The following is a 27,964-nucleotide window of genomic DNA, read 5'->3' as shown; positions in this document are numbered from 1 at the left end:
CCAGAGCCGGTGGCTGGCTGCCTGGCCTGCTTTTTTGGGCCCTCTTAGAAACTGAATCCAGCAAGCAGCGGCGGGTAACCTCCCTGCCTGAATCTAGTCATCAGTCACCACATGCTCCCCTGCTAGCTGCACATTCTTTCACAGACCATTAGCTGCATGTGTGAGCATAATGTTGTTACTGTTTGGGGGATGCTTGCTGGATCCAACAGGAAATCAGTCCTTCCCTTGTTTACCTAAACTGTCATGCCAAAATATAATGCTCCCTCTGCCTAATGAAGGAGACGAGGGAGTTGAGGAGAGGTAAGGTCGGGGAGAAGGAAGAAAGCACTTCTTTGTATTCACAGAGGGTTCCCCAGAACATGTCCCTTTTTACTCCCTAAGGAGGGGGTAGCTCTTGTGATGTGGTGGCTCTTGTGATGTGGTGGGGGTAGTGCTGTTGTAAATCTGCTCCATCTGCTACCATTTATTTTGGCTTTGCAGCCTTGATTATAAAAGTTTACAATCCTCAGACTTTACCTTCTTGTCCCTATCCTTCACCCCTTAACCTTTCTGACCCGTGTTTCAGCTCTGAGCCTGGGGAGGCTGACTGGGAAGCAGACTTATGTCTGATTGGAGAAATGTAGATGGGCAGTCATGAGAAGCATGTGTGCCCTGTGCATCCCAGGCCCTGGCTCTGTGGGAGGGAAAAGGGTAGGACTGTGGTTTTGGGGCGTGTACATAATCACAGCTGGTCTGGTCTTTGTAGCAGTCCATAATGAGCAACCTTTTTTGGCATTAGGGTGTCAGTCCTGTAAGGATCATCACTAAAGTTTGTCTCAGTGGAGAAAAGATCAAGAATCATGTCAAGAAGACCATGGGGTTTTATTCTACTTGAGCGAGAGAAATCACAGCCCCATCAAGCAGGAATGGTGGCCTTTCCCAGGTTCCATCCTTAACTACACTGACTGTTCCCCCTTCTGATTTCTCCATGGTCTTCTGTCTCTCACTCTGCCAGACTTGTTTTCATATCTCCATAGAGATGAGTAGCTTGTTTGATGTTCTTTCCATGGCAAAAATTTATTCAATGCAAAGTTCACTTCAGACACTTGGTTGGGACTTGAAGCTTAGACCAATCCTGAGATGTGTGGTGATCCTGAGAGATCAGACTGCCTGCCAGGTAAATCGTCCATATTTTTTCCTTGGCAGAGGCCCTGACAGGGCCTGGGATCCATGTTACCTCAGCAGTCTTTCTGCTTGGCCTACTCTTGCTGCTCTGTAGGAAGGCCCTATCTGGCCATTTCTGTGAAACTTGCCCCTTCTCAAGCACTCAGTAACTGTTGGTGTTGGCCCATCAGGCAATAAGGGGATGCCCGAGGTCTGTGCTTCCAAGGATAATAGAAACACCCATGTGTGTGGTAGGATAAAGGTAAGGACACTAAAGAACAGAGTGTGAGAGGTGAGTTGTAAATAATAACAGATGAAGAAAGGATTGGATCCACCAGCTTCTCTGCCAGTTGTGATTTTGATACAAGTTGTGTTGCTTTGAGCTCCTAGCAGAGAGCTAACACTACCTGCTGTGTATTTTGGTACTCTGTCCTATACTCCTCCAAGACATTTGCAAAGCACCACTTAGATGGGGGACTGGACCATAGTCCATCCCTAAAGAACTGAAAGCTCCTGAACCCCGCGTCTCTGTGGCAAGATTCAGGGATGACTGGGTTTCCTTATAGAAGAGGAGCTCAGCTGAGCAAAGCCTGGAAGCCATATTCCAGGCCCTTAGGGGGTAGGCCCAGTGCCACCCTGAAGAAGCAGTACCATCTAGATTGGTGATCTTGCCATCAAAAGGCTTCCTGAGCAGGTTCTTGGTGCCCCTTGGCACTGGCCCTTTTCCTCTGAGTTGGGACTGTGAAGGGCATGGCTCCAGTAAGCTGAGGTATCTGGTTATCGGCAGTAGCTAGGAGCGTGCAGTGAGGGCTTCAGATGAGGTTGTTCCTGAGACGCTGTTCTTGCTCCAGGGAGAGTTCTGCATTGGCTGGGTATGAATTCCCTGTGGGCCAAAGGAAAACAGGTAAGCAGCCAACCTTACCACAGTCTCATCCCTTCCCTGACAACTTACGTAGATCCACTCTGCCCAGCTCATCCTTTATATCGAGTCAGTCATGGCGTGGGCACAGACACCAGTCATTCTATAGAAATAGGCCTGGGACAGTTGTGTGGTTTCAGGAACATCAGGAAGAACAGGCTATTGACTGGAAAGGGCTGTGCTAGTTATTCTCCTTTGCCTCCCTCCCCAGGTTCGTTCTCTGCCCTTTTTTTCCTCTGTGCCCCAGAAAGCTGACCCCTAGCGATTACATCACTCTGGTTCCTTTGTCTTCTTTTTTTTTGTTTGAGTTGGGTCAATGGAAAGCAACAGCAGAAGGTCAGAGGGTGGAAGGAGAGAGGCCAAATATTCTTTCCCCTACTTCGGCCCTGTGGTTCTGGCAGTGATGGTCTTTGACTCCTGCTCCAGCTAGGTTCACCCTCCTTCACCACTCTGGCTTGCACCTGGCTGCAAAACAGCCCTTGCCCTTCTTCAAGCCTAAAGCAGGTAACAGTTTTCTACTTTATTTATGCTTGATATCTCAACACCCCTTGTTTCCTTATAAATAGTCCTTTAATTAAATAACCTCAGACTCTCACCCGAGTGTGCCTTCTATTTTCTGCAGGGACCCTGTTGGGTCCTAAACACTGGCAAGATGACCTGCAGGACTGCATTATTTTTCTTGTCCTTGTCACTGCCTGGGAACCCTTGCAGCCTGATTCCAGCATTATGGAGGATCTGCTGTCTCCATGTGTGTAGACTTGGATTCTAGTTCCTGGTTCCTCTTTTCATTTAAGTTTCATTTAAGTGGCAGCATAATCTACTCAGCCACACAAATTCAAAACCTTAGACTGTTCTTCCTCTTCTCATTTTCGTCCATCTGTTGCCACGGTTATTTTTTGAAAACCTAAATGATCTTTTGCCTCCTTGACTGAAATTTGTCAATAGTTCCCAGAAGCCCACAGGATAAAATCCATTATCTTAGAACTATCACAACCCTCCCTGCAAAAAGCTCTAGTACTTAGTAGGTTTGAAGTATACAGCCTCATTTTACAAAACAGAAAACTCAGGTCGTGATTTCCTCACTGTCCTCCAGCTAGAAAGTGGTGGGACTGGATTCCGGAACCAGTGACACCTTCCGAAGCCCAGTCCTGTGCTCCTTCCTTACTCCTCCCATCTTTGACTTTCGCCCCTCCTTCAAAACTCAGCTCAAATACTACTTCTGTGAAGCTTGTGCTAGCCCCCATCCGGTTGCTTTCTGTCTGTGCTTGCTCAGCATTCAGTCCACACATTAGTAGTACTGGGGCTATTTGCATGTGTGCATACCTCATCTGACACTTACATTCCCAGTGTCTGGGGCACAGCGTTCAACACAACAGTGAGCCTTAATAAATGTTTGTTGACTGAATGAACAACTCTGCCCATCCCACCGCACATATGCAAGTATGGGTGTGAATGCACATCCCATAGCAAATATAGGCATTTTTAACCCTTGAAGATGGAGGGAGTCTTTACTGACAGGTAGAACAGCCCCTCTTCTCTGACCCCACTGGATGATGATGCTTCCTTTGACTGATGCTACCAATCCTTTAAGTGGCCCTGTTTTCCATGGTCCCCTTCTTGCAAGCAGTGATCACAGCTGGAGACAGCAACACAGAGCAAGAGGACTTCTACTTTTACCTGTGAGGCCCCTAACCCTAACTTCTACATGAAAGAGAAAGGAAAAATAATGGACTTCAAAATATTGACATGGCTTGAGGTGACAGGAAAGATTCTAGGACAGATTGGAAACTGAGTTTACAATCGAACAGCCTTAAGTGCACACAGGGATGTAGAAGATGCAGTTATTGGGTGAAGCCAATGGTCTGACCAGTTCTAGAAGTCTGCCTTGTAAGATGTCAAAGGAAATGCATCTCTCTTCCATCCATTGCCTTTTACAAACCACACACATACAAGTCACACACTAGAGTGTGGGAGCAGAGGGTACATTTACAGTCTTCCAGCTCCCTGAGCCTATACATGACTGGTTCCACAGTGGCTCGGAGTTACCTGTGTGGCAGTTGTGCAGCCAGACCCGATGCCCATCATACTTGCAGCGGCACTGTATCATATTGTTGGAGAAATCTGACTCTGCCACCTCATAGTGGGGGTTCACAATCACCTGGAGTGAAAGAGGGGACAACTGAAAATGGATGATTTGGTTTCTGAATGAGTTGACTGTGGCTGTGATAATCCCTTACATGTGTTTCTATTTGCTTCATTAATTCTTACAGTTACCCAGGAGGTAGGCACTGATGTTCCCATTTTACAGATAGGGACTGAGAAGTTCCAACTGAGAAGCTGATTTATCCAGTGTTCACTGAATCAGGACTTAAACCCAGGTTCGCTGGATCCAGCTTGAGTGTTACTTCCCTAATAGGACAGCTCCTTTTAGAGACAGGCCTATCGGAAACCCTATATGGGAAATTCTCTCCCTTCATTTGCCCTCAGGGAAAGTTTTAGAACATCTGGAGGAAATTGGGCTCTGTAGGGAATCCCCCAGCCACCTTACCTGGAAGATATAGTTCCCAGGGCCCACGTCTGTGATATCCACCCATTGGCAATCAATGTCATGCCGGTAGGTGTCCCAGCAGCCTACAGTCACTCCCTGTTCCCCAAAGTTGGCACACGCGTAGCGCCGCTGCAGTCCTGTAAGGAAGGGGACAGCTTTTGAGACAGGACCAAGCACTCTGCTAGGTCTTTTATTTGCTTTACCAGTTCAGTGTCATCATGCCTGGTTCACAGATTAAGGACCGTCAGAGCTAGAATCTTGCTATGAATCCAGCACCATGACAAACCACATTTGTGACAAAGGTATGATTCATTTGATTAGTTTGACTGCTCCAGTGCAAATCCCTGTTGAACTAGGAACTGTGGTTGGAAGATTCCAACCCTCCTGTGCTAATTTATTTGTGCATCCGCCTATCCATCCTTCCAACCTTCTAAAGATCCGGTGTTTACCATGCAGTTCCTAAGGGTTAGGGACTGCGGGTATGCAGACAGGAAGCAGACAATGCTTGCCCTCCACGAGCTCAGCAGAGATAGGACAGGTCTGCAACTCTTCTCCAAGACAGAAAGTGCTGAGTGTTTTAAAAGAAGAACAATGTGTGTGGGGAATTCAGAGGAAGTAAAAACCTCCCGTGTAAGATTTCAGAAGGTAAGAAATTGCCTTGATTGCTAACTTTTCAAGCCAGGGTCTCCAGGTGCCTTGGGCGGCTGAACGGAGCAGAGAGAAGCCTGATCCCAAAGGGGCTGAAGAACATAACAAGAGGAGATGTTGGTAGGTGCTGACAGGAAACCACATACCTGTGGGGCAGTTTGTGTCCTCCAGACAGAAGCTGGCCTTGTGCCCCTCAGCCACCTTGGAGCCATTGAGAGTGAGGAGGTCGTAGTGGGTGAAGACCTCAATGCTGTGGTAATGCCTGCAGAAGGGATAGAGCAGTCAGTGCGGCAGCAACAGGAGAGAGGGTCCTCTCTGGAGGGGCTGGTAGGGAAGACAGGCACCAGGCCCCATCATGACCCGAGAGGAAAGTTACAATAGTAGGCAGTGCCCTTCTCCCTCCCAAACCCAAGATTAGTATGACACACAGCCTACTTTGTTGGCATCCCTGCCAGGCAGCCAGCACAGCTGCCCTTATCACCTAGGGTCTCAACCCAGGCAAGAGGTAGAAGCCCTGCCCTGGTCGCCTCCAGGAGGCTGGTGCCTGACAGCAAGGCCTGAACTGGAGGGAGAGGTGGGGCACCAGGTCTATGAGCAGCCTAGGAGCTGAGCTGCTGGGAAGAGGGTCCCTGTCAGCCTGAGACCAAATTGCTACCATTGTTTCCAATCCAGTTATAATGACAGCTGTGTTCATGCTACAGGGAAAGGTGGTTATTATCTCGGGTGAGACCAAGTCCCAAAGTCATTGCCCATTCCTCTCCACTTTCTCCACCCATGACTGTGTTCTGAAGAAAAAAAAAATGCTGCCTTTGTCACAGGCATTGTCTCTCCCTCTCTCTGGTCTGGAAGCTCCTGATAGGAAAGAATGTTCATTGTCCCTTTTTTAGTGCCAGTCTGTTCATGCTGTTCTTTGAGGGCCTTGCCTTGCTGCTGAAGGAACCAGCGAGCTTTTCCTGCAGGGCCAGCACCCTGGATGGGATGTCTATTTTGGGCCTCCAGGTTCCTGGGAGTCCCCACTTTACCTGGCTTCTGAAGGGAAGGCCTGTGATCCAACATAGGAAAAGTGTCAAATACCATTCTAACAGAACAAGTCTGCTGGCGGTGATGCCTCTGTGGGATGTTGCTGTGGGAAACAGACCCCACGGGCATCACTGACATAGTGAAGGCGAGAGCGATGGAGGGGCAGGTGGATGCCGCTGTCCTCACTGCCTCCTGCAGGCAAGGCCAGCAAGGAGAGCGCACACCCCTCCCAGGAATGCTTGCCTGTGGCCAGGGAAGGACCAAACTGCTCCCTGGACCCTGCTTTTTGTTCCTAACCCTCTGGTGCCAAGGCATGGGCAGGCTCTAACCTGTGGCACTGGTGCCAAACCCAGCTCTCGCGTCCAGTCTTTGGACGAAAGTCTGTCCGGCCCAGGTTGTAGATCTGTGTGGAGAAGCGCAGTAGGCGCCGGTATCCATAGGGCCAGTCCATGTGATCCGCAGACTTGGAGAGGCAGTTCTCCTCGTGGGCACAATACAGCTGGCTGAGCGGGCGGTCCTCCAGGTAGGCTGTCTCCTGCACTAGCTGGGCGTTCATCACCAGGTCTGGTGCACCTGGGGCAGCAGAGGTCATGGCAGTGACTCAGAGGGTGGAAAGGCAGCCAGTCTTAATCTCCAGCACAGGGCAGGCTTGCCCCCAGATTAAACCCTCCGGGAGGACCCCACAAAAAAAGGGCAGTTTTAAGAGTCAGGAGATGGTGAGTTCTAGTTAAAGGAAGTCTATCACCTTAACCTGGGAGGCAGCTACAGTGTCATGGTTAAGCTTGCTGGGTTTGGAGCCAGGCCACCTGGGTTCATTCTTGGCTTTCTGACTGTATAATTCACCAGCTGTGTAACTGCTTAACCATTTTGTCTCTCATTTTCATCATCTGTAAGATGAAGATAATAGTGATATTAATGTGATGACACCTGTAACATGTCTGGCCCACAGTAAACATGCGGTTGAAGTAAGCTAGTATTTCTTTTGTAAAATGCTTTTAAGCCTGTAAAGTGCCTTTATGTAGCTTAGTTCATATAATCCTCAGAAAGCTCTGCTGATACCTAACTTGGATACTTTGCCTGTACTGTCACTAAAAATCATTATCACTAAAGTAGTCCTGGGCGGAAGTGAGGCCCTGCCACACCGCTGACCACAGCGTGCATGCTACCTGGGCAGGCCGGCCGCAGCTTGCCCCAGGCTGGAGCCATCTGCTCCTGGCAGTTGGCCCTGTGGGGTCCTGTGGTATATATTGGAGACAGCCAGGAAGTGCCCACTGACAAAGAGTTCCTTAGGGAAAGAAGGCAAGCTTTCAGAAAGAATGAGAAGAGGGAAAGAAAGCAATGTGAAAAGCCAGGGAGGAAAAACAGGTGGTTATAGAGGCTGCAGGTTGACTGGCTGTGCCCAGCTGTCATGAAGCATCCATCAAATGTGTTCAAGAAGAGAGCTGCCACTGTAGGCAGTGGAGCAGGGAGGGGTTCGAGGTTCCCAGGAAGGGGAGTTGAGTGGGGAGCAGTCTCCCCACGTGCTGGGAGGCCTTGGTGATAAGGAGACCCGTTCTGATGCCCCATCCCTGCAGGGGAGGGTCTGATGGATGGGCCCAGGGTTCTCACCAGGGTTCCCTGGACAGAAAGGAAGCCAAGAGCTCGCTGACAAAGGTTAAGGATGTCTTGGTGTTGAAATTTGGCCAAGAAGAACGTCAAGCGGCCACTTGGGTTGATGCTATCTGTAGCCTTTGGACCGGGTATAGTCCATCTTGGCACTGACCTGGTTGGGAGATGTCAGAGATGCTGCTGCCTTAAGAATCTGGGTTTGTGGGGCAGAGCAGTGCCACAGATGGCCTTGTCCCAAAACCTTTTGGGTAAATCCCACAGCTCAGGAAGAGAACACACAGCTGGGCCTTGGCCCCAAGTGTGCTCATATTTGTATGTCCTCTACGACAGCTTTCAAACTGCTTTTCTGACTACAAACCACAGTAAGAAATACATTTTATGCTGTAACCCAGTACACACATAGTTCCAAGGAAAAACTGCCCTTGCTATGTCCTGTCCTGTTCCATTGTTTGAAACTGTTGTTCCTAACCCAAAGTTGAAAACGGCCATTCTGTGTCCTTGTGCTTTCTCATGTTCTCAGTGTTCTTTCTCACAGTAACTCCGTGAGGGGGCAGGGTATGGATCCTGATGGGACGGGTGATTGGGCCACACAGCTGGGAAATGGCAGAGCTGGTACGTTCATTCCCTCATGCTGCTGGCCGTAGGCCTGGGACCAGCATGCAGGGCCTTCCCTGAGGAGGAGCACAGGCCTACCTGTCCCCAGCCCTGTGAGCCCTCCGTCACTCACTGTCCATGCAGGAGACTCCAGCCAGGAAGCGCCCGCCGCCATGGGAGCAGTGCACCGGCCCGTGCCTCTGGCACTGCTGCAGGGCCAGCTCTGTGCCTGAGCAGCGCACCCCGCTCATCACCACCTCTTGGGCCCTCGGCATCCCCGACCAGTACCAGGTTTCCTAAGAAAACAGCCAGTGTCACCCAATCAGCGTGACTTTGGAGTCACCTTCTGACTCCCATCTGAGGTGTGGCCCCAGTCATACCACCCCCACCAGGTTGTGTCCAGCCTGGGCCCGAAATCTTTAGTGATGAGAACCCATATTCGCTGGGGCAGTCCATGACACATTTGGACCCTTCTGATGTTAGAAATCCCTTCCACGTATAGAAGTAAAAATCCACCCACCGTGGCTTCCACTACTAGCCCTACACCCCTCCCTCTTCCAGACAGCAGAGGAGGGTCCTGTTCCCCACTCTTCTGTCCGGGGGCTGTGCTCCCATTTCCCTAGCCGCTCCTCAAGTGGCCCAGATCGTCATTTGTGCTCAGGGTTGCCCAGTCCGCATTGTGCGGCAGCCCAGTGTGGGTGCAGGTGCAGAGGTTTCTCTTGCAGTCACGCCTAAGTCCTCTTGATTTTATTTTTTGACGTATTTTAGATCTATCCACTTATTTCCCCTGGACTGCCTGGTCCAGTCCAACCTCATTTCTCACCTGGGCTACTACAGTAGCCTCCTGAGTGTGTTTCCTTGCATTCATGTGAGTCTCCACCCAACTGTTCTCCAAACAGCAAAGGAAGAAATCTTTTAAACATGTGGATTGCATGTGGATTGCAAGCTTTGAGTGATCTTGCCCCTGCCTCCTCTGCCCTCATGCTTGACAGCACTCTCTCCAGAGCCACTCTACAACCCCTGGCTCTGATCTCCTCAGCCGAATCAAGCTTTCTCTGGCCACAGGGCTTTTGCATAAGCTGTTCATTCCTCCTCCCCCTTGTCTAACTTCTATTCATCTTTCCTGCAGACATAACTGTGTCCCTCATTGACCATTTCATTAAGGACTGTGTCTTCTTGTTCACCACATTGTTCCCAACACTCGGCATCATGTCAGCTCATAGTTTCACTCAGTAATGAATTGTCAAATGGGTAAAGAGGCAGCAGCTTTAGCACAGGAAGTTTTGGGCCTCAGTCCAGGGGGTGAGAGGTCATGCGGAAGAAACAACACAGGGACCTACCTTGTGGGCATGGATGGCAAAACCCAGGCCGAGCTGTCGGCAGGCCACCATGGCTTCGGTGAGCCCCCAGTTTTCACTGCACACACTCCCCCAGCGTGGGACCCCGTTCACCTCCACCTGCACCTCCAACAGCCCCTCCTCAGGGATGCGCCCACCAGCCAAGCGCACCTGCAATGGTGAGGGGTGTATGAGGAGTGGGGTAGCCTTGCAGGGAAGAGCTCAGGGCTGTGAGCCTGGAGGGCTGCCCAGACCAACTCACTGTGTCGCCCTAGACAAGATAGTCCCCTTCTCTGCCTTGGTCTCCTCTGTAAGGTGAGGACAGTGTAGCAGGTAGTCTCTAATGTCCCTGCCTACTAGAGAAATCTGACTCGAAGTGCCTGGACCAGGGGCTCTTCCTCCTGCTCTGGCACTTGCACTCCACCATTAACGACAACTGGCAATTTGCCAAGGGCTTTCATGCCCCTCGCCTCATTCACAGTGACCCCCTGAGAGTGTGAACCCCGTTTTACAGCGGCACCAGCGACTTGCTCACAGTCCACATTAGCACTGACACTGCCCTGAGCATCCCACACAGACTCCCTCGTGCTGACAGCCCTGTGGCCGTCTTTCCCAGGCACCTTCTTTCTCAGCTTCACAGGGGACCCGAGACGGGTGTGGGAGAGCACATCCATCTGCAGAGCCCCTGTGACCTCTGACATTTCGGAGGGGCTGCAGCCAGGCCGGCTGTAAGGGAAGGAGACTGGTGCCCAAAGCAGAAGCACTAGCCGCTTCTCCTGGACCTCTCCCCGCTAGCTTGATGTGGTATCCTGGGGGCTCCCCAGGGTTTCCCGGTCCCCAGCCTGAGGCCATGCTCAGACCCAAACTCACCTGATTCTGAAAGCCCATGTTAGGGACGTTGCACCTGACAGCAGCATCATTCTCATGTTGACAACCATTCTGGGACCCTTCTAGGGCAGGGCAGTCGCTGAGGGTCCGCTCATACCCCCTGCAGCGCACCTCACTCAGGTGGATGGGCCCTAGCCCTAGACAGGGAGAGAGGTGCTGTGTGCAAGGCTCCATCTCCGTAACCCCGCACTTGTGGCTTCCCCTTCACAGAGGGGGAGAATTTTCTGTCCTGGCCCTGTCACCCCCGGGCTGTCCAGACATGGACCAGTGGCATACCCAGGCCTTCTCACCCCTCCCCAGGCCACCTCACTCACCTTGGCCCAGCCGGGCCCCAAAGAGGGCCTCCCGAGCAGAGCCAAAGCCCAGCTGACGACACACGACACTGGCAGAGATGAGGTTCCACCTGTGGTCACAGACCGTGCCCCACTGGTGGTTCACGAGCACTTCCACCCGGCCCTCGCCCACCTGGGCCCCGGAGCGCAGGCGCACCCTCAGCTCCTGCTGGGAGAAACCTGCTTCAGGGACGGCCGAGGAGGAGGCAGCCAGCAGGGGCTGAGCCACCACAGCAGAATCCCAAACGGGACTCCTTCAAGCTCCATGGCGGTGGCCAGAGCCAAGGGTGGGGAGTTCCAGTCCTGCCTCTGACTTCCTATAGCTGTCACCCTGAATAAGCTGTTTTTCTTAAGCTCCATTTCTTCAATAACCAATCACCACCACAGCCTCATCAAGGATGTCGTCTCAAGCGTGGCGCTGAGGCGTCTGTACCACCTCACGAGGCCACCCCAGTGTGGCGCTGAGGCATCTGTACCACCTCACGAGGCCACCCCAGTGTGGCGCTGAGGCGTCTGTACCACCTCACGAGGCCACCCCAGTGTGGTGCTGAGGCGTCTGTACCGCCTCACAAGCACTTGCTGATCTCCTCTTTATAACAGAGGAGCAGGCTCAGGCTCAGTACTGGCCCTCCGCGGGATGTAGTTAGGATTTAATTACTGTTTTTACGGTCACCTTCTATTCAAGGCGGGTGATGTCAGCTTTCCATTTATGGTAGGGCTATATATGATCCTTTTAAATACATTCCAAGGTTCTACAGTTCTGTGATTCACTCTCCTCCTCCCAGTCTGGTTCCGCTCGCCTGCATGTCCTGGACCTCCCTGCACCCCTTCACCAGGCAGGGTCCCGCCCGTGCCTCCAAGCTGTGGTGTGGGTGCAGGGCCCCCAGGGCTCACCTCTGCCCGGGACCCTTTGCGTTGTGGCTTTGTCTTCGGTGGGCGGAAGCGAGGCCCTGCCACACAGCTGACCACAGCGTGCATGCCACCTGGGCAGGCTGGCTGCAGCTTGCCCCGGACTGGAGCCACCTGCACCTGGCAGTTGGCCATGTGGGGCTCTGTCCCCAGGCAGGTGACCTGGTGGATCCAGAAGGAGTTCTTATTCGTCAGGCTCTTCAGCCTAGAAGACAACGGAGATTGAAGGTGGAGGAAGGGCTGAGGGAAGAGCTTCAGGACTAAGGCAGGCCAAGGTAGAAAGGAGGGGATAGAGGCCCTTCATGCCACACCCTGTTGCTTCCTCCCCCTAGGGTGCTGCTCCTCACCTAGATTTAGGGTCCCTCATCTTCAGATCCCAGACTTTCCTGTTATGGGAGAAAACAGATAGGAGATGGAAGGGGTGTGGAAGTCCCACCCCCTGCCACCTGGTTCCTCATAGTTGTCCTTAAGTTTGCACAGGACTTTACATTTGTAAACTTGTTCATAAATCTTATTTCAATGCTGAGTTTCACAGCAGCCCTGATGGGGTGGCCACCTCACAAATAACAATTTTACAAGGAAGGCAAGCAAGGTCCCTCAGCCAGGCCTAGAGTGGGGACAGGCGGATCAAGCTTGCCCTCTCCCAAATCCAGAGGAAGGGGAGCATTTAGGGAGGGCCCAAGAGAAGGGGCCCTCTGGGGACAGGTGGGAGGTGAAGGCCTTGCTAGTGGGGGCGGCCCCAGAGACACCCAGGCTATCATCAGGCCTGCCCTCCTCATGGGTGGCAGGCAAGTCAGCGAGACCTAGGCGTGCAATTACCAGGCAGGGGGAGTCGGGCTGCATCCCAGGATCCCCAAGGATGGAGCCAGGGACTGGCCACCACCCATGTTTCCTCAGGACAGGGGTCCTCTAAGTCAAAGACACAAGGACACTGCAACAAGGGCCTTCTAACCCTTTAGGGAAGCAGGATCAAACTGATTGGGGTGGATGAAGCAGATGACTCACATGTACTATGGGAGATTTCTCCCTTGATGAGAAACACAAGTCTTCCCTGACACGGATCTGGCAGAACCGTGACTGTGGCTGTCGTTTACTGGTTGATGGAATCAGCTGTGACAGTTCAGCCATGTTTCTGACAATATTTTTATGTCTCCTCTCTCCAGGCCCCCACCCCATGCCTCGCTTACACGCAACCCAGTCACAGCCTGGCTTGGACCAGAGCTGAGGAAATTCATGAGGGAAGAGTTGGGATATTCACAGTGGAATTGAGGATGGAGGCCCAGAGGCCCTCCCCAAAGCCCTAAAACCAGTCACTGGCTGAACTGAGGCCAGAACAGTTTGTCTAAACTCTACATGTGGGTGTCACTGAAAGTATCTGCAGGGAAGTCTAGGGTTTTAACCAGGGACACTCAGTTTTATGTTCGATTGTTTTCACGGGGCCGGGACGGAGCGTGCATTCTGTACCTAGTCAGTTCTGTTTACATAATTCAACAGTGCAGTGTTTACTTTCTGACTGTTTCTAGGTATTTCCCAGGATCCTAAAGGTCCTCCTCATTCACTTTCCTATTTATTATTCTGAGGCCCCCATGAAGCAGGAAATCTGAGCACATTCCTCAGTAGGGCCTGTTTTCTCTCCCCCAGTCCCAACACCTGCTGGATGTCCTGCCACAGACACCACCACTGCCACTCAGTCCTCACTGAACTCTGCGAGGTCCCACATGCCACACACATCACACACTCACCTGTGTGCACACTTACTTGCCCCTTACATGAGTCCACACTCAGGCTTATGCACACACCCTACATCGCATGCAGGCACATGCACATGCACTCAGCCCCTGCCCCACAACCCTGCCTCCTGTGGGGCTTACACCAGCCGCACTCCTACCTGTAGTAGTGGCTGTCGACAGGCACCTCGCTGGGGAAGCCCAGCATCCCGCACACCACCCTGCTGTTGTTCATGGTCCAGCCCTGGTCACACACCTGCCGCCAGTGGCCCTCATACTTCACCTCCACGGCTCCCTCGGTCACTGGGCTATGCTGCTTGGCACTGGCAAGGATGGGCTTGAGCCGCACCTCCTCCAGCCGCCGGCCCTGCAGGGTGCACAGTCACCTGTGGGCCTCGGGACTCCCCGCTGCAGATCTTCATGCAGAAAGGCTGGGGCTTGGAGCTTGTAGAGACCATCCCACCCAGCCCCATCATTGAACAGGCCAGGAAACTGAGGCCCAGAGAGGGGGAGGCATTATCAAAGGCCACAGAGTAAGTGCAAGGCAGAACCTCAGCTTGTCTAAGCCCTTTCCCTCAGTTCCTTGAATTTGTCCAACTGGAGAGAACTAGGCAGATCTGGCCGTCCCAGGGATCAGGATGGGAGCCCTTGGAGTTTGGGAGGCTTCTGCTGGGCATGGAAGGGCCTTCTCTGTGCCACCCTGAGAGCGCTGAGATGGGCATAGACCAGCCACTTGAGACCATAGCAGGATCCTTTGGCCCATAAGACCCCCCAGCCCTAGCCCTGGGATGACTTAGACCAGTACAGAGTCCCCTTCACAACGTATTTCAGTGACCAGCTGTCCTGAGGCTGGAGGCTGCCTGGCAGCAGAGCCCTGCCCGCTCCTGTTTGGCTTGGGCTGTTTTTAGCTCAGGGTTGTTTGTGCTGGGAAGAGGCAGCAATTGTGGCCAGGCCTCGTGGATGAGGGAGCCCCTTACCCCACTGCGGTCTCCCTTATGGGAGCAGCTTCTGTGATTCCCAGTGGGGTCAGCTCTGTCCTCTGGCCTGCCTTGCCTCAGGCTGGGGCCCTCTATTTATGCACCTGCTGCAGGGCACACTCAGGAATCGGGGCCCCATGCTCAGTGCAAACTGCACCCTTTCCCCTTGCTCCTGTAGGCCCACCTTCTGGGAGGCTCTCTGTCCTCTGACCCAGCCCTTGGCTCAGACCAGAGCCTGAACAGCCCCCTCACCTGGGGCCCAAGGGCATTGGAGACGGTTTCAGAAAGGTAGCCACGATGGCGCCTGGGGTGGCATATCACCCCTACGTCTTCAGAGTGACTGCAGTCACTGACACCCCAGCCATTAGACCCGCACTGGTCCAGGGAGCTCTCCGTGCCCACACAGCGCACATTGTCCAGCCAGATGGGTCCTGTGGAGTGGGGGTGATGCTCAAAGATGGCACAGAGAGGCAGGTCACAGGCTCTGCCTCCTGCATAGGATCCCACACTTACCAAGTTACCTCTTCCAAATCCTGGGAGAAAGTGGCAGAGAGGAGGAAGGTTGGGTCTCCTGGGGAATTCGTATTTATAACCCTGCCTGCTACCTCCTTTGGGCACTGGGTCTTAGAGAATCTGTTTTTGGAAAATGCCAGGTAGCTGTAGGAATCAGACCTACCCATTTGCCCATTTTTTCATTCAACATTCTCTAAGCACCCACTGTGTGCAATTGCTATGTTCAAGGAACTTGGAGTTTGGTGGTGGTGACGGCGGTGGCCTTATCACAGGAGAGAATGGGAGGGTGGGAGCAGGGGCTCTGTGCAGCTGAGGCACTCAGGAAATGCCTTGTGGAGGAGGTCACGTGAGCAGAGTATCAAAGGATGGGTGAGTGTCAGTGAGCCCAACCCAAGAGAAGACTGTCACCATCTCCTTGCCACCCCGCTGGGCGGCACCAGTCACTCACCCTCCCCTTGGCCATACTTGGCACTGTGGGCCCAGGTCAAGGCAGCTTCGAAGCCCAGCTGGCGGCAAGCCACCGTGGCCTCCTGGAGAGCAAAACTGTCATCACACACGGTGCCCCACTGGCCCTGGTGCAGCACCTCCAGGCGGCCCTCCTCTGGCTTGCTCTCTGGGCCCACCAGCCGGAGCTTGGTGGTGCCCAGTGACTGTGGCCTGCTGGGAGGTGGCTGGCCTAGCAGCAGCAGGAACAGGGAGAAGGTGGCTGGTGGGGACCACGCCATGGTGACTTCAAGGACAGCTGAGGCCAAGATACCTGAGGAATGAGTAAACATGACAGTGATCACCACCTCTACCCAGATCTCAGGCCTCTTCAGCAATTTGGCAGCTCCTGGCAAGACAAACGAAAGAAGACCCCCCAAGAGAGAGACAGAGAGAGAGAGAAAGAGAGAGAGAGAGAGAGAGAGAGAGAGAGAGTGTGTGTGTGTGCATGCATAGTGGCATTAATTGAGTCTGGGCCAGTTAAGCTGATTTGGTTCAAATCCACCACATTCGCCATGCGACCCTGAGGAAGTTTAAGCTTAACCTCACTGAGTCTCAGTCTCCTCATCTGTAAAATGGGGATAGTAATCTCCATCTCACAGTGTTGTTGAGTGTTAAATAAAACACCGTAGGGAAAGTGCTTAGCAAAGTCCTAGCGATGGCGAGTACACAATAAACAGCAGCTCTTACATACCTAAAGTCTTATGTGTAGGTAGACGAGGTCACCCACCCTTTGAGTCATGGGGGAGCCCCCAGGGTGCCCTCAGGTCAAGACTATCTACCCCAGGGGCACTGCCACCACCTTCTGATGTTCCTAGCACCCTAATCAAATGTGTGAAATGTTGCCTTCACCCTAGAAGGCACATGGAAGGCTGGAGCAGAAAGGGCTGAGGGGCATCGAGGACTCCACCACTCATTGGCTGTGTGGGTTGGGCAAGTCTCTTCACCTCTCTAAGTCCTGACTGTCTCTTTTTTTTTTTTTTTTTTTTTTGAGACAGAGTCTCGCTCTGTTGCTCAGGCTGGAGTGCAGTGGTGCAATCTCGGCTCACTGCAACCTCCGCCTCCCAGGTTTAAGCAATTCTCTGCCTCAGCCTCCCGAGTAGCTGGGATTACAGGTGCCCACCACCATGCCCAGCTAATTTTTTTGTATTTGTAGTAGAGACGGGGGTTTCACCATCTTGGCCAGGCTGGTCTTGAACTCCTGACCTCGTGATCCACCCGCCTCAGCCTCCCAAAGTGCTGGGATTACAGGCGTGAGCCAGCGCACCCGGCCCTGACTCTTTATTTCTAAAGTGAGGAGATGGAACCACATATCATCTGATCCCTCCTGCAGCTTGGATAGACTATGATAGCCTCGCATCCATCTAGGTGTATGATTCATGCAGATTCAATACACATTTTTTGAATACTTGCTTCAGGCCAGGTGCTGGGACACAGAAATGAAGACATCAAACACCCTCCCTACCTTCATGAAGCTCAAGCAAGAAGAATTAGGGAAGCCTTTCAAAGAAGGGACACTTAACCTGAGCCTTATTGGGCAAATAAGATTCTCCCAGGTGAGAACAGGGGCATTCAAGGTAGAGAGAAGAGGACTAGGAAAGAGGGAAAGAGGTGAGTTTGTGCAAGAGCAGGAAGTGCCCTTCTCTTACCCCAGACTACAGTGTGGGGGCTTGGAGGAGAAAGAGATGGAGGGACGAGCTGGGGCCAATGATCAAGGGCCTTGTGTACCACACAGAGGGTTTGCCTTCATCCTATAGGAAATGAGGGGCCAGCGGAGGGTTTCAGGCAGTAAACAGAGAGGGCCTCTGTCTCCAGGAGGCTGTAATCAGATGTTCTTTGGGTCCTTAAGAGAGAGGATGAGGCTGGGGGCAGTTCCTCTCCCCCTCACACAGCAGCCTTGGTCCTGGGACCAGCAGGGGGAGAAGGGCGTAGAGGAGAGAGTCACAGCTGGTTAGAGCTGTCCAAGACCTCTGGAGCCACCAAAGCTGAAGCTCCTTCACCCCGAGGCTCTGCTGCCGAGGGGAGCTGAGGCCAACCTGGACCGGGATGGAGAAGACGGGCTAAGAAAGCTCATTCTGATGAGACCTGCCTCTTCCACGGCCATGGGGGAATCATGCAGCTCATCCGCTTGAGTGCGAAGGCTCTCACAGGCCCCTGCCACTCTCACTTCCATGCATGGCATCTGCCCCACTCCCTCTCAACAGCCTTAGCCAGCAGGGCCGGGTGGAGTGGGCTCCTAAAAGTGCACTAGACAAGTTCTGGGAATGAAGCTCCACGGGAGTGGGGATGTGCTGTGTCCCCAGTGTCCAAAATAGTGTCAGGTGTGTAGGTGGCACTCATTCATATCTGTGGTTGCATGGGTGGGAGGTGGCAGCACAGTGCTTGAGAGCACAGGCTGGACGGTCAGACTGCTGGGGTTCAAATCCTGCCTCCACCAGTTCACTTCTAAGTGATCTTGGGCCAGCGATTTAGTTTCTCCCTGCCTCAGTATCTCCCTCTGAAAAGTGGGGATAATAATAGCAACTATCTCATAGGATTTTTGTAAAGATTAAATGAAGAAACATTAAACCCTTAGAAGAGCAAGCATTCAGTAACAATGAATTATTATTATTATTATTGAGATGGATTTTTGCTTGTCACCCAGGCTGCAGTACAATAGCACAAACTTGCCTCACTGCAACCTCCGCCTCTCGGGTTCAAGGGATTATCTTGCCTCAACCTCCCAAGTAGCTGGGATTACAGGCATTCGCCAGCACGCGCAGCTAATTTATTTGTATTTTTAGTAGAGACAGGGTTTCACCATGTCGGCTCTTGAACTCCTGACCTCAGGTGATCCACCCACCTTGGCCTCCCAAAGTTCTGGGATTACCAGCGTGAGCCACCGCACCGGCCAACAATGAACTATTATTAACAGCTACTGTGAGAGCTATGATAGAACCATTGGTCTAGATTGGTCCCACCTCCTCTCTATACAAAGAAGGAAATGGAGGCCACGTCCGATCTCAACTGCAAGTCTTTGGTAGTCCTCTCTGCAGCATTCTCTAGATTTGCCCTTTTTCCCTCCACGCACACTACAGAGCCTAGATGCTCCCCTCTCCACTCCCTGAGACTGTGTAGGGGCTGCCTTCCCATTCTCACCTCTGCAGCTCTCCCCCTCTGACCCCTCCCACGCTTCCTTTCCAGACTGAAACACTGTCTTCTGCATGTCAGGGCCTGTGGGGGCTCCCAGCTGGCTGTCCCACGAGCAGAGTGCTCTCCATTGTTTCCCATTCCCTCCTCCGTGCTCCCCGGAAGAGGAGGTAGATAGCCAGGGAGTGAGCCAAACCACTCCCCAGATGGCAAGAAAGGATAGGATGGATCGGGCTCAGGTCCCTCAGCTGCTAGGACCCAGTGGTCACACTGGGTCTCGGCTGAGTGATGACCACACCTCCTCTGCTACCCCCAGGAGTCAGGAAGCTCCTATCTCTGCCACCAAATTGTGTCTGGTGTCAATTGTTTTCCTTTCTCTGAGTCTCAGCTGCAAAACCTGTAAAATGAGGGGGTGGCACTCGAGGGCCCCTCTATACAACATGCTCTGATGGGGCCCAGCGTAGGCTGGGCAGGTCTGCTGTTTGACTCGTGGCTGAAGTCCGCGCCACGCTGAGGAGGTCTTATTACAGGCTGTGGACAGCCCCAGGCCAGCAGCTCCTTCCTCTCCAAGGGACCAACCTGAGGGCACAGGAGGGCTTCCGCTGTAGGACCCTGGGGTCTGGGCCAGGGAAGCTGCCTTCCATGAACGCTGCTGGAAGGTGGGGGGATGGCAGCGGGAACCAAGAGTCAGATGCAGGGAGAGCCCCTCTTATCGGCCTTCCTGCCCACTATAGGCCCCCCAGAGCTTTTGCTCACACCAAACTATAGCCTTCATCTCCCAGCCTCCAAGCCTTTGCTCTCTCTGTTCCTTTCCCTCTAAGATTGTTAAACTCCTACGCATCCCACGGCACCAGCTCAAATGCCACCCCCTCCATTAAGCCCTCCCACAAAGCCTTCCACAAAGCACATTGTGTGTTTGCTTCCTGACGCCACAACCAGACTGCATGTATCTGTTCCCCTAGCACTGAGCACAGAGAACCAAGCTGTGCATCCTCCCTCAGAGAAGGAAGCAGCCTCAAAAGTGGCCGTTACTTTCCCAAATGGAGGAGAAGGGGACAGAGGAGGGAAAGAAGGTGGAGGGGAAAGAGGAGGGGAGGGAAGTGAGGATAATAATTACACATTTAAAAATACAGATTAAATACTTATCTCCATTTTACAGACAAGAAGATAAGGTCCAGGGAAGTCAGGTAACTTGCCCAGTCAGGATTCAAACCCAGGCAGCCTGGCTAGACGCCGGGCTCTCAAAACCACCAAGAATGAATGTTGGAAGAGTGGGAAGAGGAAAGGAAGGCAGGGAGCAGACTGAAATTCCACCGTGTTCTGGAGGATTTATGACCCAGGCCCTGATGTGAGGGCACTGCGCAGGGTGCTCTTCGCTGAATGCCACCGAGTGACAGATCCAAGACCTTGCCAGCTTGAGGCACAGAGGCACCTGCTCCAGGTGTGCCAGGAGATGCTGTGACCTGGCCTCACCTAGCACAGGTAGGGAGGGCTGGAAGACAGCAAATGCCTGTATTCAAGAGAGAGCATGGGGGGTGCTGTCCTGAGGGCGCAGCAACTTTGGGATGGCTCTTCTCTTCTCTGCAGTTCGGCAGCTCTTCTCAGCAGCCTCCTCTCAGCCCTGTGGCCTCCCCGGGGTTACTGACTCTGTGGACCTGAAGCAGTGCCAACAAACGGTCTCTGAGCTGTACCTGTCCGGGCTAGGAAAGGGGGGGCTCAGAGTCTTCTGTCCGCTTCCCTTCCGTGTTTCTGTCACACACCGACCCCCAACATAATCAGCTCCGGTCTGGATAGTTGGAGAGCCCAGATCAGCCCTGGCTCTTTGTCCCCCAAGTCATAAGTGTGACATCTGAACCCGCCTTGCCCCTTCCCTGTCTCCTCCCTGGGAGAAGGTAGAGCAATGGTTACACACGGCCACAAACAAGACATGCAAGCACCCCTGAGGCCTGGGCGCACCACTCCGGGCGGGCCTTGGGCCAAGCTCGCAAACGTGGTTACTTGTCCAGTTGGAAGCAGGTTGGTGAGCGACTGGAGGGCTGGGCTGAGGGTCCATGGGACCCCTTAGGCCCAGTCTCCAGGAACCCTCAGAGGCCTGCAGACCCACAGAGAGACAGAAGGACAGACGGGACAGCAAGAGGCAGACCAAGAGGCAGACGCGGGGCCAGGGGCCAGGGCCAGGCCAGGCGGGGGCTCACCAGCTGGAGCGCGGACGGTCCGGGGCTGGGCGGGCGCCGCGGCCGAGCAGCGCTAACGGGCTCCCTCCCTGGGCGCCCTGGGGCCTTTTTATCCGCCTGCCGCCCGCGGCCCCCCGGCCCCCAGCTGGCCGCGGAGGAGGCCCCGCAGGCCCCGCCCCGGGCGGGCGTGGAGTCCGCGGGCGCCCCGCCCGGCCTTCCGCGCGGCGCCCCCCGTCGGACACGGGCCAGGTGGCAGGGGCGCCCAGCCGCAGCCGGCGGGGCCGGGAAGTCCCGGGGGCGGGAGCCGCAGGGGTGGGGGGAGCGGAGTTCCCGGGAAAGGGCGGCGCGGGGCCTGCGGCTGTTTTGCAGGGAGGGCCGCTGCGGCCTCTGGAGTCCTTCTCCCAGGCACAGTTGCCTCTTTTGCCGAACGAGGTAGTGACGCTCACCTACAGTCCCAGTCCGTGAGTCCTGCTGAGTGCCAGGGCCCCCGGCACAGCGCCCTTCGCGCGGGTGTGCCCGGCTGTCACAGGGGCCGAATCGCACGAGCGCGGTTTCTTAGGACAATGTGGACGCTCTTTCGGGGAGGCCCGGGGCTCAGTTCAGATAGGTCGAGGTGGCGCGGTGCAGCCGTGCCCTACTGCAGGAACACGCGATTCCCCCCGAAGTTTACTGTACTGAATACCGTCCCCCGCCCTCTGTGTGAAACTCCGCGCTGCCCATTGTGCAGTTGGGAACACTGAGCCCCAGGCGACGTAATTCTAGGAAGTTTGGGTTTGTGATCGGCAAATACACAGTGAATGCGAGAACCCCTTCACGGAGCTGAATGATGTAGTCCTGGCCCTTGTCAGACTCACGGGAGGAGGGTGTTAGTGCAGGGAGCAGGGACTGTGGAATTGAAGAAATGTGGACATGGCTGACAGAGAGGAGTCCCATCAGCTGATCTGAGCACTTAGGTGCCTGAACCCCAGTCCCAGCCCTCAGTTTCTTTACCCTAGACCTGGTCCTACCCTGAGCCTCAGTGGCCCCATCTGTAAAATGGACAGAGGGTTCTAGCCTCCTGGTTTCCTCCGTAGGCCCAGAACTGCCCCACCTGGTCTCCCCTCTTGCCCCCACCTTGCCTGAATGTCCTTCCAAAGGTTCATTCATCCCACAAGCCTTTATTGATTTTCTCCTACATGCTAGACAGGGTCCTGGAGTGCTAGACGCTGGGAGGGGGCCTTCCCATTCTGGTGGAGAAGGCAGATGTGCAAATAAGAATAAGCCTGGACAGGCAGAGTGTGATAGAGCTAGGATGTCGAGATGGACTTTTTCGATCCTGGGTGACAGCCAGGTCTTAATGACCCTGCTGCCAGGGACCTGCCATCCACTCCTGGCCGCCCATGTCCAAGATGTCCCCCTAGTGCCCCTGCCCCACCCCAGCTGGGCCAAAACATTCCCTGTGATGAATCAACAGGAAAGAATGCTCCCAGCCTCGGGTCAGTGGCAGCAGCCCAGCTCCTCCCCCAGGGACAATGAGGCAGCTGTGGGCTTGGGTGCCAGGTATGCCTAAGCCCCCTCCTAGAGCTCAGCCACCTCTCATGCTGAGCCAGAAGCAACACAGAGGGCTCAGAAACGTGGGCTCTGCCTGCTGCCAATCGCTCACCAGGCCTGGCTGCCCAGAACTAAAAATAACCCTGGAGCACAGGGGCCAGCAGAGGATAAAGACCAGGGAATGAATGGATGTTGCCCTGAAGTCCTTTAATTTGCACAACTCTGGGCAGAGGCCAAGGCTGGGAAGCAGTGGAAGTGGGGATCTCTAAGGCATGCGCTATGAGCCCCCAACCCTGAGAAGTGAGGGGCTCTGGTCCCAGCCCCAGCCCATGGCAGACTAGCAGTGGGATTTTCTCAGCTGAGTCGTCATCTCCTCATCCTTAAATGTGATTGCTGTAGGGGTCAGATGGGACCACTGGATTCATCTCAATCAGCTTTGATTTGATTGAGAACGCCCTCTTCTTCCCTCCCACCTGGCTATGCTCACCCAGCCTCAGCCCAGCACCTGTGACCCTCTCCACGCTCTTTGTATAATGGTCTGTGTCTGCCTTAACTCTGCCCACCCCCTCCCCCCAGCTTCTTATTTGCCTCTAAACCCAGATCCTGTCACAGGGCTTGGCACATAGCAAGTGTTCCAGAAGTGCTCACGGATTGAATAAATGGACCTAGTAGTGTGTGCCGGTTTCTGGTCCCCAAGGAGATACAGACAAGCCAGAGGTGATTCCTATCTTGTCCTCAAGGAATTTGCAGAGTGGTGGGGGAGACAGAGCCACAATCAACCAGCAGGACAAGGCATCATCACCATTATCATCATCATGGCTGGCTGGGGTCAAAAACCCGTGGACAATGCTTTCATCACCTCCTGTTTACACAGTGAAACTGGGACACAAAGGGGTTAAATGACTTGGCCAACATCACACAGCTATAATCTGCAGAGGGGAGCAAGTGATCAATGACATCGAAAGCACGGGGCTGTGTGGATGCCGAGCAGGGAAGTCTGAGGGTTGAAGTCTTCCCAGAAGTGCCTTGAAAGGTGGATCGGATACACTGGGTAGAGAGGTGGGAAAGTGGGGTGGTCAGGAATAACACTTGACGATGCTGCGGAAGCCGTGAAGCATCATGCAGGTGTCTGGAGTTACCGCAGCTCCCCTCATCCCTCAGCTACTACCCAGGGACTTGGGTGTGTAAGCGTCACCTCTCCCTGCCTCCTCCCAGGGAAAGGAGCTAACGTGAATCTCTTCCCCACGGGCTGCTTCTCAACCCTCCCTTCCTGCCTAAGCCAGGGTCTCTACTTTCCTCCCACGTGGGAAGGCCAGAATCTCCTGCAGAAAGCGGTGGCCTGCAGGGTGCACCTGGGTGAACCTAGTAGTGAACCTGGTGGAGTGCCCAGTGCCCACGCCTGCTGCAAACTTCCTCCTCAGCAGCCTTCAGGACTCAGTTCCAGCCTCACCTCCTTTGTGACTCAGTATGGAGGAAATTGTATAGCTTTAAAACTGGGCAACCTGAGTTCTAGTTCTGCTTCTGAATTGTGTGGCCTCAGGTAAGTTATTTCACTGAGCCTAAGGTACTGCCTCCTGCATCTATTTGTCCTGCCGTTGCATTCCTGCCCCCTCTAACATTCAGTGCTGTGGCAGTAGCCCCCACACTGCTCTCAGTTTTTCCCTGCGTCTCACTCTTCCTGACATCAGTCTTTCTAAAGCATCTTGCTCTACCTCAAGAATCTTCAATTGCTCACTACTGCCTGCAGGAAAGGAGGAATCTCCTGTTGCCTCTACTCACTTCATTTTCCATATTCTACCTACCCTTCAGGCCTAACTCAGATTCCAACTTCTCCACGATTTCTCCCATGAAAACTTGCATAAATGCTCTCAAAGTAGAAGGTGCTGGAAAAGTCACAAAGCCAAACCAGATACAGTGTTTGCCCTCAAGGAGCTCACTGCCTAGTGAAAGAGATGACTCAAAGACATAGCTTGATGGAATGTGGATTGAGATAACAGAAAGTAGGACAAAAGGGGAGAACAAGCCATTTTGGCCAAGGACAGGCTTCTCCTTTATTGAGAGCTGTTTAGCTAGGAACAGGGCTTTTGTTCAGGGAGAAGATGGGAGCTGAGGGGGTTTTGTAAGATCATGAAGTTGGGGGAGTGGGGAGGGTGGATCTAGGAAGGCTGGAGAGGCTAGTCAAGGATATGGTTTCTAGGGAGAAAGGAGAGATGGGCTGGCTGCAGTAAGGAGAGGAAATTCGGGGGAAGAGCAGAGCTAGTTAAAAAGAAATTCTAGGAAGTTTGGGTTTGTGATAGGCAAAGTCACCCTCTCCCCTATTCTCCTGTGAAAGCTTCAGAAACCCTGCATAAGTCAATCAAGTTTGGAGCTGAACAGGCCCACCCCAGCATTTGCAGGGCCTAGGGCAAGACTCAAGGGAGGCTTCACGCCATGAGTCAAGTATTTTAAAGCCATCAACCAAATGAACCCGTTGTTAAGTCAATCATGGTCTATCCTCCTACCTTGACAAATACACCTTTGGAAAGACCTGGAAGGTCAGGTTTGCATTCAGAACTCTCCACTCCTCGGAGTGCTGTATGGAACACGCTATGACAAGAGTGTCTGCCTCTGGCCTTGCACCCTGGTGTGCTCCTTCGCAACATATCCTGCCCCATCCCACACAGCAAGGGGCCTTCTGCTGCGACAAAGACATGCAGCACCCTCGGCTCTGTGCAGAACTCCCCCAGACAGCTGTCTTGTGGCTGCCCCATGCCTGGGTGCACACTCTGGCACAGGCACAGGCCGCACTCAAGAGGAAGGGCTAGAAGTGGGCTCCGGCCTCCTGGGCAAAGAATTCCAAGAGCACGGGTTTGGAAATCCAGTGGAAGTTCCTTGCCCTGTGACTGGCAGGGGGGAGGGGGATGTAATTGACAAGGGCCATGGTGATGCCCTCTATAGCAGGAGGACCAGAGCAGGGACCCTTGCCCAGGTCTAAGGGCAGCATGGAAGTGGGATTGTGTGTATGTGTGTATGGGGCAAGGGAGAGGATGTGACGTGAAGGTGGGAATGTGGCTCAGAGGTGGGCCCTGGGGGAGAGTGAGGGGGCTACTCAGTCACTCAGCCTCCTTAGAGTCACACACAATGCTCCGCGGCTGAAAGAGAGGAGAGGATGGCTCCAGTGCGGGGCGTGGGCGAGGCGGGAGAGGAAGGCAGAGGCATTTGGTCTGGGCTCAGGTGGAAGATGCTGGCAGGGAGAGGGTTGAAGAGGGAGCAGCCCAGCCAGGTTACCTTTAGAGAGCTGTGGGCCACCTGAGCAGGGGCCTTAGCTGGGCAGGTAGGAGGGGCCGCTGCAGCTTTCCCAAAGGGTTGGGGTAGGGGTGGGATTTGGTTAGAGTTGGGCTACAGGAACATTAATCTTGCCAGGTACTGTCCTGAGCTGGTTTAACGCTTCACAGTCATACCTTTTTGTAGGAGGTGGGGGGAGAGGAACTGATAAGGGGGTTGGGGTGAGGGTATGGGAAAGAGTTTAACAAGCTGTGAGCTACTGAAAGGCAGAGAATAGGACTCAGATTCCCCACTTCCACCTCCAGGAATCCTGGCACAAATGCCCTGAATTCCCAGAGATGTTTGAACTCTGTAAGATCAATTGCTCAACGCGCATTTCTTCCCCAGAGCCTCTTCCTGCGCCTCAGGAAGACACACGCTGTCACCCCATTTCTCATATGTAACTCCTCCTCACCCGGGGAAGCTCGGTGTCCTGGCTCTCCTCCTCCCCCTCCTCCTCCTCTTCCTCTCTCCCCTCAGGACCTCTTCCTGCCCTGCTGCCTTCCCCACCCTCTCTCTTCTTCCCCCGTCTCCCTCCTGGCCACACACCCTTTCTAAACTCACCTCCAACCCCTCTCCAGTTCCCTTAAAAATATATCTCCCCCTGCCAATCTCCCTCTTTCCCCTCCACCCCCAGTGCCACCTGCAGAGCCCCGCTTTCCCTGTCTCAGCAGCTGGACACAGGCGCAGTGCCTGGATGTGCTTCTATTCAGGTAAATTACAGTCATAAGTTCTGGGAGGAAATGAGGTGGAATGAAGACTCAGTGCCACAGCCATGCAGCCCCGGAGGCCCCTTCAGGAGCTCATGCAAGTCTGCACTGACCTTCTCACCTGCCAGTAATTGAACCCCTTTTTCCTTAAGCAACACCAGACAAGTTAAATTAAAAGACATTTCTTATTCTATGCTGTTTTCCTGGGTGCTTTAAAGCAACTGGTGTAGTAACTGTGTTGCATCTCCCATGGCCCATGGCGGATGAGATCAACAGGCCTTAGTGGACTAGCCTGGGAACTTTGCAGGCTACAATGTTCTCTTCGCAGGGGAACAGTGTTCTTCCTAGCCCAGGGCTTTGCTTCTTCTTGGCCCCTTTGGGAAGATCACTGACTATTTGGGGGCATAGCCAAACTGAATGCTTAAGTGTTAGGAACCACTCCCAACCCCAGATCCACTATTGGTGAATTATGTCTGGAATTAATTGAGATATTCCATGGGAAGTAATTTCAGGAACAGAGGTATTGATTAAAGAGAGTGACACGTGAACTTAACACAGATATCTTCAGTCTTGTATTATCTTAGTTTTTCTTCTCTTTTCTTTTTCTTTTTTCTTTTTTTTTGAGATGAAGTCTTGCTCTGTTGCCCAGGCTGGAGTGCGGTGGTGTGATCTTGGCTTACTGCAAACTTTGCCTCCCGGGTTCAAGCGATTCTTCTGCCGCAGCCTCCTGAGTAGTTGGGATTACAGGCATATGCCACTGTGTCCGGCTAATTTTTGTATTATTAGTAGAGATGGGTTTTCACCATGTTGGCCAGGCTGGTCTTGAACTCCTGACATCAAGTGATCCACCCGCCTCGACCTCCCAAAGTGCTGGGATTACAGGCATGAGCCACTATGCCTGGCCCAGTCTTGTATTATCTTGCATTTTGGTTTGTTGATGTAGAGCTTTGTAAACATTTTAAAGACTTTTTGTTAGGAATTGGTTTTATCTACCAGCTAGAAAGTATGATCCTTCAAGACTGGGACTGACAGATTCCAAAGGGTTAATTTTCATGTAAACAGCTCATCTTTAGCTTCCAGGAAGCAGGAAGGGACAGCCAAGAGCTGTCCTGGTGGGGAATTCCCTTGACCTGGCTTGGAGGGGCAGAGAGGCAGGGGACCTGCCACAGAGGTCAAGGGAGATCCCTGGATCAAGCAGGACCTAAGCCAAGACCAGAGCCAGAGAGCCAGGAGCAAGATGTAGAGCCACTGACATCAAAGTGTTATCAAAGACCAAGCCAGAAGTCAGGACCGAGGGTGGAGGGGAGAAGGACAAGCCCTGTCAGAAGCCAGGGCTGAATCTGACGAGCCTGTTCAGATGCCACCAGACAGAGCAGGAGGCAGGCAACCCCCACTTCTAGTCCAGAGGCTCTTCGAGTGTAGTCCTGGATCAGCAACATCAGCATGGTCCAGGACTGTGTTTGAAATGCCGA

The 27,964-nt window shown here is 53.4% G+C and overlaps 1 protein-coding gene across 4 annotated transcripts; it reads right to left on the bottom strand.

Annotated features, from left to right (window-relative positions):
* Positions 1-738: 738 nt before the first annotated feature.
* LOXL4 (lysyl oxidase like 4) lies at positions 739-21,089 on the bottom strand. Of its 4 annotated transcripts, XM_003904099.3 has the most exons (15): positions 20,971-21,089; positions 15,612-15,920; positions 14,903-15,081; positions 13,835-14,040; positions 12,294-12,332; positions 11,932-12,151; positions 11,020-11,203; positions 10,688-10,842; positions 9,821-9,988; positions 8,614-8,776; positions 6,608-6,851; positions 5,405-5,520; positions 4,611-4,747; positions 4,109-4,220; positions 739-2,026 (listed from the first exon to the last, which is right to left on the bottom strand). In XM_003904099.3, the coding sequence occupies exons 2-15, from the start codon at positions 15,886-15,888 to the stop codon at positions 1,956-1,958; spliced, it is 2,271 nt and encodes a 756-aa protein (XP_003904148.1). In that variant the 5' UTR covers positions 15,889-15,920; positions 20,971-21,089; the 3' UTR covers positions 739-1,955. The 4 variants fall into 4 exon arrangements, with proteins under 4 accessions (XP_003904148.1, XP_017799666.2, XP_009213375.1 ...); XM_017944177.3 differs by lacking the exon at positions 20,971-21,089 and having other exon boundaries at positions 15,612-16,606; XM_009215111.4 differs by having other exon boundaries at positions 1,777-4,220; positions 20,971-21,088.
* Positions 21,090-27,964: the final 6,875 nt, after the last annotated feature.

Source organism: Papio anubis, chromosome 11, assembly GCF_008728515.1.
Source record: "Papio anubis isolate 15944 chromosome 11, Panubis1.0, whole genome shotgun sequence".
Lineage (NCBI taxonomy): Eukaryota > Metazoa > Chordata > Mammalia > Primates > Cercopithecidae > Papio > Papio anubis.
This window is presented reverse-complemented; position numbering and strand designations above follow the sequence as displayed.